The 9,025-nt window shown below is 37.7% G+C and overlaps 2 protein-coding genes across 2 annotated transcripts in view; both read left to right on the plus strand.

Moving 5' to 3' along the window:
- The first annotated feature begins 512 nt into the window (after nt 1-512).
- On the plus strand, nt 513-1,352 carry LOC127640218 (melanocortin receptor 4-like). The gene has a single exon (XM_052122672.1). The coding sequence runs from the start codon at nt 513-515 to the stop codon at nt 1,350-1,352; it is 840 nt and encodes a 279-aa protein (XP_051978632.1).
- A 5,570-nt stretch (nt 1,353-6,922) lies between these two features.
- LOC127640219 (G-protein coupled receptor 15) overlaps nt 6,923-9,025 on the plus strand; it is a 2,561-nt gene continuing 458 nt past the window's right edge. The window contains exon 1 of the mRNA XM_052122673.1: nt 6,923-7,788. Within this exon, the coding sequence (XP_051978633.1) occupies nt 6,923-7,788 (866 nt within the window). The remainder of the gene's footprint in view (nt 7,789-9,025) is intronic.

Consider the following 9,025-nt stretch of genomic DNA (forward strand, 5'->3'; position numbering starts at 1 on the left):
AACCGGAACCAGTTCTCAACATAACACCAGCCAATGAACAGAGAGTGCGGGTCGATTATAATTAAGGCCCATACACTTATAATAGACAAGGCGCCTTTATATACACCTTTTTAACCCTGTTACACAGATGGGCAGACAACATAAAAAATACCTCTTCCAGATGTAAACAGACATTAAATAGTGGTCTGGGTGATGCACATGTGCTATCAGGGTTAAGTCATGAATAAGTTACGTAACTGGTCCATCGTGTGTTAGATGGGAAGCTCATTTGGTATGATTCTTGTGCTCCAATGAACGTTAAATGTTGTTTTGAGGCTGCACAAGAGTCCCTCTAGAGATCTGGGAAGACCACCTCGCGCTTCTTTTTAAAAGCGTGCAATCTGTGCATTCTCTGGCACTCGCGTGCAATTACCATGTCAGCAATGACTCTGTTATTTTTCTCATAACTGCATTCGTTAATACTATCAGCACTCATGAATATTTCTCAGAGTAGTGCGGGCCTGGCCACCGTGATGCCGCTCACAAATTTTGAGAACGTGTTGTTGTTTCTCTTCAATATAATTCTCGCCACCAGCATCGTTTTTCTCAATGCATCCGTGTTTCTCTCCATTCTGATGAGTAAATCCCTGCGCGAAGAGAACCGCTTTATGTACATGCTCAGCACGTGTCTAAGTGACATCTGCTCCGGAGTTGCATATTATTATTGCGGGGTTTTGGACGTGCGGGATAGCTATGACTCCCCGACGCGTACTTTATACATCGCGCCAACTTTTATGGGCCTGTCCTACATGGCGATTCTTGCCGCGCAGGCGGACCGGTACCACGCGGTCTCCGCGCCTTTCAAATACTCCCAGCGCATGACCCGAAAAAGAACCCTGTTGGTCATCCTGGCATACTGGGTTTATGCTTTTGTGATTGTGGCTGTTAATAATCTGGTTACAATAGGAGTGGCTAAGAAAATTACGGGCATTGGTACTTTTGTGGCGAACATTTTCACCATCATAATCATGATTGGGTTGAACATCAAGCTGTTTTTCATTGCCAAAGTTCAGCTAGAGCGCGAACCCGCGAGCGCGGAACGAGACTACAAGCGCGCGTCCGTGTATCTCATCATAGTCGTTGCAGTGTGTTTTCTAATCACATGGTTGCCCATCTTTCTTCATATTATTGTGTGCAATTTTGTTGGTTCAACGTGCTATACGTTCAAAAATGAGGGCACAGACCCTCTGCGCACTCTGCCACGGGTGAATGCAGTTCTCACCCCATTATTGTATATCAGGGGCTGTTCTGCACTCAGGAGCACCCTACTTACTAAAGTCTGGAGAACAGCATACTGCAAGAGGAAAGGGTAATCTCTCTCTCTTTCTCCATGCATCAGAGGGTTAAATAGTCTAAATATCATCATAACGTTTCTTCATTTTTTGTATAATATATTACATCTATATTATACATACAAATAAATAATAAAGTAGAAGATTAAAATTGGATTTCTAGTTGGGATGTGATTGGTTTGACATGGCCAGTATAGGTAAAGTATATGCCACTTCTTGTATCTAATGAAAGGTTTTGCCATACTGGGGTTCATTGTAAATGGTTATCCAGAGAGTGCATGTACATCTCCGAAATCTTTTCATCTGGAAAGCATCACAATCTAATTGCCATCTGCTAATCATCTTAAAAAGATGATTAATTAAAGTCGATTTTCAGGTCATAATATAGACATGCAGGCTTGCTGATAAAACATGGATGTATATTTGGAGTAAAAGTGTAGGCAGGCCTCACAAGTCCTTTACGTTGATACCAAATATTAAGGCACCACTGTCTGCCAGGGAAGGTAGCCTACTTGAATTACTTTGTAGATTTATTATATTTCAAGTGTTAGGCAGGGGATGAATTTGGTCCAAAATAAAACGTGAATGCCTTAAAACAAGCAACCACCATGAACTGCCATTTTTTCTTTTCTTGTTATGGCTTATAAGCCTTGTCTTGAAAGCACAATGAATATCTGTTGGATCCAGATGTTGTATTTTGGCAAAGCTTTCCTTTCATCTTTTTGTTTCTCAGAGTGAACCCTCAGTCTATGTAGAAGAAGAGTGAAGCTTGACATGGACAGGACATAGCAGTGGTCTTCAAGACATGATCTAACACAGTGACAAGCCAAAAGAGAACATTTCAGAAGTGCCACGAGCGTCTCTCTAGTCTCAGGATAAAAACACTGTTAAGAGAATCTCTTGTTTGTTGCCTGCCTTAACTGAAATTAGAGCTGCACCCATACAAGCCCTATTTTCAGTGATTCAGTTTGCTCTTACGCCCTTGAATATTCCAGGTTCAATAGAAGTTAAGCTCAATCGACAAATTTGTGGCATAATGTTGATTACCACAAATCAAGGTTACAGTGAGGCACTTACAATGGTAGTAAATGGGGGCCAATTTTTAAACTGAGATATATGAAGCATATCATTTTAGATGATAAAAGCACTTAACAGCTTTATGTCGTCATGGCAACCAAGTTGTAAAATTGGATGCATTTACACAGAAAAGGTTATTAAGTAATTTTATCACATAAAGCATGTTAACGTGCACATTGTTTATGTTTTATGGCTATAGATTTGAAACATTGAGTATTTTAACGTTTACGTATTTGGCCCCATTGACTTCCATTGTAAGTGCCTCTCTGTTGGCCAGACCGTTTTTTTTGTGGTAATCGACATTATGCCACAAATGCTGTAGACTGAGCTCGTATTAAACCCGAAATATTCCTTCAATTCATATACATGTCTTGAACTGTATGAGAAATTGACCTCTTGCCTATATACTCTATTTGCCAATAAATTGTGTTAATAATCACATGACCTTGTATGATTCATCTAATTTTTTTAGTTGTCTTGACTGATTTAAATGTATAAAAATAAGCATGCAAGTTTTTTTCTAAACACTATCAAAATGTGCTTAAAGTACAGTGATGGTTTCAATCTCTAGGGGGAGTTTATATCTGCCACTTGTTTTCCCCTTAATATCTCTTCATGTGTGATTGCTTTCCACATGTTGACACGTGCCCCCACTAATAAAGATATGGCTATCTAATAAGCTGCTTAATTGCACCCTGCGAGTAAACGTCCTATGCGGCTATAATGCTGTTATTATAGTCTACTGACAATTAAACATGTCAAAACACACACAAAGTCTGGATCATGTCAGAAACATTTATTTACGCCTCTTTGTTTTGCATCATATTTAAAGTGAACACCTGGGATGTACACGTTTGCTTCACAGATCATCAGGGGCGGTATCCACCTCCATATTGGTGATCATTATTGTGGTTAACCAGGCAGAGCGAATGCACACTGACTGATCATACCATTGCCCTGATTATAAAGTTCAGTTCAGACAATCTCTTGGGGAAGCTATTGACAGGATAATGTCTGCAAAATGTCACTAAAATGATGATGATCACGACTGTCATGGGAATTACCCAAGCAAGCTGAAAACACAAATGGTCTCAAATGGCAACGGGTTGTCCAAACCTATCAAAGTCATAGAGTTTAATCAGATGGGGAATAAAGCATGAATGTGAAAATTGAAACTACTCTTAGTAGATTGATGCATAGGCCTTTGTGACATCACACAAGACATGTCAGTTGTGTTGTGCAATGGGGTTGAAGTATACACTATACAGACACAATGTAGGCTTTTTAAGTTCAACGATCCTGGGAAACTGGGATCCAAACGGGTGGTCAACAGGTTTGTTGAGTATTTGATAAAAATAAATCTTTCCGATGTTTAGAGGACATTAAATGTGCTCAAGTAAACAGATTTTAAGTGTGTGTGATAATATAATGCCATCTATAAAAAAACACTGTGCAATTGATTTATTTTAACATTTATTTTCAAGACTACTGCAGCATTTGTTACATTTATACCATTAAAGTAAACATACTTAGTGACCCAAAGAGGCATCTGACCTGCCATCTTTATACAGTATCTCTGACTGTTTGAGCTTGTATAAACGGCTGCACGAACAATGTGGCGCTGACCAGAGTGCTGAAGTTTTGTCACCAGATATGAGCAAATCGTACCATTTTGAACAATTACCTCAGTGTTCAACCATCAATGCACACTTTTCATGCAACATAATAATAAAATATATCATTAAATCAACTATAAAGCAGATTATCAGTGGACAGGCACATACTTTCACAGGAAACACGATCAGTCATCATAGCTTGAACATACAGAACACTGTCCGTCTTGGCACTGTAAAAGGCCATTTTTAGCATAATGTTGAGTAGCATTTCAATTATTTCGACCCATCCTTTTCTTGTAACTTCACACAGAATTGGTTGGTGTGCCATTTTATCTCTCTAAAATCATGCAAACACTAAGATTGTTTGGTCTTCTGGCTATATGCTTTTGAAATAGTGAGTATTTTAACTTTTACTGACTGGCCCCATTGAATTCCATTGTAAGTGTCCCCCTGTAACATATTATATTATGTGCCTCTATTTCACAGTGAGGAACAAGTAAGGTGGTCATTATTCGAGTAATCAACCCATGCCACAAATGCTGTTTAATTTTATACTGAGCATGTGAATTTTGCTTTAAGTCATGTGAAGACCTTACACAAGGTTATTTACAAAAAGTCATATGACAACTTGTGTCATGCAATTGACTGACTGATTATCAACATGTTCATTTTATATAGAGCTTTTAGCCACTCAAACATAACAGTGCATGTAAAACAAAACAAGCAAACCAAACAATATAACAACATACACAATATACTTAATACAGACAACAATTGAGCCCAAGTCTACAGTATAGTCCAGAGTGATCAGAACCATAAAAGTAATCCATAAAACTCCAGTGGTTAAATCCATTTCTTCAGAAGTGATATGATAGGTTTGGATGAGAAAAACATCAATATTTAAGTCATTTAATACTGTAAATCTACACTTTCACTTTCACATTCAGCCAGTTATTTGTTGGGGATGATCAAAGGTTAATACTTATAGGTAAAAAGGTAAATATTTAAATATATGAGTTAAATATTGATCAGTTTCTCACCCACACCATCATATCTTTTCTTAACACATGAATTCAACCACTAGAATCATATGCATTACTTTTATGCTAACTTTGTGCTTTTAGGAGTTTCAAAATTCTGGCCATCATTCATTGCTGAGATAGTCTTGTACAAATCTTAATATATGTTCAGCAGAAGAAAGTCATTCACATCTGGGGTGGCATGAGGGTGAGTCAAAGTTGAGATGATTAATTTTTGGGTGAACTGTCCCTTTAAATTCACTTTACTTGAGCCAAATAAGTATGTTTACTTAGAAAAAGCATGCAAAACTTAATGTGTAGCTAAAAATGAGTGCACATTTGAAAATGTACAAATATATTCTGTAGAAAAGGGAATCTGAGTGTGACATGGGTCTTGTCCATACGCTGATCATGCAGGAGATCAGCCAATGGGGATTTAGCACTGCTCGAGGATGCTATGGATAAAGCAGGTGAGAGATAGATCACGTGTCGAGCATGCAGGAGGACAGTCAGAGGATGCAGTGACAAAAACATTCTGGACTTGTTTTGATGAGTCAGAGAAAGTTAGACGGAGAGTGAGAGTGTTTGTCCTTCCTATCCATCCCCATTACCTTTGTTGATGTGTGTGCATCCATGATTGAAAACTACACACACACACATTTTCAAACTCACATGCCATGTTGACCCTGTAAATGCTTTGATGGACATTAAAACCCTTTAAATCTGGATGCTGCCACCATGTCCTTATGACACCAAATACACCTCACTATAAGAGTTCACACACACCTACATTTTCGATCACAGTCTAAATAGATTATCACTGGACGTTTGGCCGACATGCAAGGGGCCATTCAGACCAAACACATAATTGGTCTATTACGCAAGTCTTGCACTCAGCAGCACGTGTTTCTCCTTTACAATGAGCTGTTATGGAGCGCAAGCCCTACAGCCAGGGAGGGTGTAATGGGGGGACGGTTAGGAAAATTCTAAGGCCCCTGGACACACAGGGGGCCCAGCAGAACCCTTGAGTCTTTCCCTGCATGCATTTCTGACAAATGATGTACGGGGTTGTGATACTATAGGGGGTCCATGTGTGCAAAGTTGTCAGGGGCAGGGCCGTAGCTAATGTGGTGAAAGGTGGTAATGATTCTAGGGACCCAAAGGTCCAGGGGGCCCATGACAAATTTTAAACTGTGTTTTTTAATACAAAAGGGGCCCAGACCAATATACAGTCAGGGGGTCCAGAATTTCTTGCTATGGCCCAAAAATCATAACGTTGCTCCTGCCTATAAATGCAGACGTCTATTCATGTTTTGAATACATTCTACATAATATTATTAAGATATATGTGTAATAATGCTCTTAAAAGTAATTAACGTAATTTAAATAATAAGTATTCAAAATGTAAAGAGTTACAACAACAGTAACTGATTACATTGTAATCCGACTCCAGTAAACACTGTTGTTTATATAGAAGACTATTAAGAATGCATTTGGTGTGAACGCCCCCAAGCAAACCTCTTTTACATGACTACATCTTGGCACTATAGGCCTTTTAACTAATGTGAATCTATTGAATTTATACATCAATTTCTCTATAGACTTTTACATAGAAATGATGAACATATTGCACGTGCATATATATGTAAAGGACTTAATATAGACATTAACAAAGTCATTTAGAGGCGCTCTATGCAGAAAGATATCACTGATATACAGTAGGTTCCCTGAAATGTTCCACCTGTCACTGGGTCCCTTAGTGTAGTAAACTGTTCTTAAATGTCTTTAATTGAACTTCAGTCCCTTGAGATCGACTCTCGTCTACTTAAACACCCTTAAAACAGCCCCTGTGTCCTCCATTCACCGAAGACGCATTAAAATGCTCCAGTTCAATCGAACCGTTCCTCTTTCAGTTGATTTTACTAATCCAGAAGATTATTTGATATTTCTTTTTCATATCCTATTCGCCACAGGCTCTGCTCTCCTGGCTGGTTCTGTGGTCATTGGCATCGTGGGCACCAGGGCCCTGCGCTCCCAGAACCGCTTTATCTTCATGTTAAACACCAGCATCAGTGACACTTTAACCGGCTGCTCTGTCTTCTATCTCGGCCTGTTCGATGTCCAGGAGGGCTATCCGTCCCGAAACGGCACCTATTACATTTTACCGTCATTCCTAGGGGTGAATGTGTTGACGTTTCTATTCGCGCAGTTTGACAGATACCTGGCAGTGTGCCATCCGTTCTTCTACAAGCGTTACATCACGCGCGGGGTGGTGACCGGCGTCTGTGCGCTTTGTTGGGGTTATACATACTCAATTCTGACTGTTCAAAGTGTTGTGCCCGTCGCGTACGCCGCTCAAATGAACGCGTTTGGAGTCATAGTCCTGCAGGTGATCGTGGCCGTCAAAGTTTTGATGACTATCAAACTGTACATGATCGCCCGACATCAGCTCAGCCGAGAGGCGCCCAGCAGCGAGAAGGACAGCAAGAAAGAATCGTTGCGCATTATCGTTTTCGTGGTCATTTGTTTTCTCATCTTATGGGCTCCGTCTTTTGTGAACATCTCGGTGAGATATGTGACCAAGGGCGGGTTGAGGTTCAGAAATGAAGCCACGAACCTGTTCGCGATCATGGCCCGATTGAACGCGCTCAGCACGCCGGCGCTGTACATTTGGGGAAGTCCATCTTTACGCGCGGCGGTCTGGAACCGAGTGTGGAGCAAAATATTCCAGAGAAGAAAACCAAGGTTTATTTTGGGCCTATTTGTTTTAAACAGTGTCCACATGTATTGGCTGATTACTTGTAATATATATATATATAATGCCAACATAGAGCACTTTATCATAACACATTATTAGGCCTTAGTCATTAAATATATAAAACGACAAAAAGGTACTATTCCCATTCAAATACATACGTAACATTTTTTATAATAATAATAATTTTACGATTTACACGTTTCACTTTCATAACAAAATTCCATCAAATAGAACTAAGTAATATTTGCATAAAATATAATAAACTATTAAAAGTGTTATTCATGTAATTTCCTTAAACGTTACGCAATTCAATTTGATGCAATTTGATGAAATGCGAAATCTTAAAAATGAGCTTAAATGTTTTTGTGTTGGGTTATGAATTATAAAGGCTACACTAAAAATTATTTTAAGATTTACGCATTTCATAACAAAACTCCATCAGATTAAATGGAGTAATATTGAATAAAATAAAACGACTAAGTATTTTAAGTTTTATTAATGTAATTTTAACATTACGCAATTCAGTTGGACTGAGTTTTGTTATGAAATTGAAATGTGCAAATCTGAAAAATTAGCTAAAACGTTTTTAAGTGTGTAATAATGCACTCAAAAAGAAAAAATAAATATTTAAGATTTAGGCCTACGCATTTCAATTTCACAACAAAATTCCATCAAATTAAGCTAATAATTAAATTAAGAAATATTTTCAGTTTTATTAATTACACAATTCAATTGGATTTAATTTTGTTATGAAATTGAAATGCGCAAATCTTAAAAAGTGCACATTTTTTAAGCGTGTTAATATAGATGCATTTAAACGTTTTAGCCTATAGCCTATATAATTATTTATTTATTTTTTTTATTTTTTTTTAAGATTTACGCATTTTAATTTCAAAACAAAATTCCATAAAAATAAACTAATAATGAAATCAATAAATATTTTCAGTTTTATTAATTACGCAATTAAATTGGATTTAATTTTGTTATGAAATTGAAATGTAAAAAAATTGATCGTGTTAATAAAGATGCACTGATTTACGCATTTCAGTCTTCACTGTCTGAACAATCTTTCATAAAATATTACAAAATATCTAAGTTTTATTAATGTCATTTAAACCTTACGCAATTCAGTTTGATGCAACTTTATGTACCTGAAATGCGTAAATCTTAAAAATGAGCTCAAATGTTTTTAAGTGTGTAATTATAGATGCACTCAAAAAAAAT

The sequence above is a fragment of the Xyrauchen texanus genome, chromosome 49 (assembly GCF_025860055.1).
Source record: "Xyrauchen texanus isolate HMW12.3.18 chromosome 49, RBS_HiC_50CHRs, whole genome shotgun sequence".
Taxonomy (NCBI): Eukaryota; Metazoa; Chordata; class Actinopteri; order Cypriniformes; family Catostomidae; genus Xyrauchen; species Xyrauchen texanus.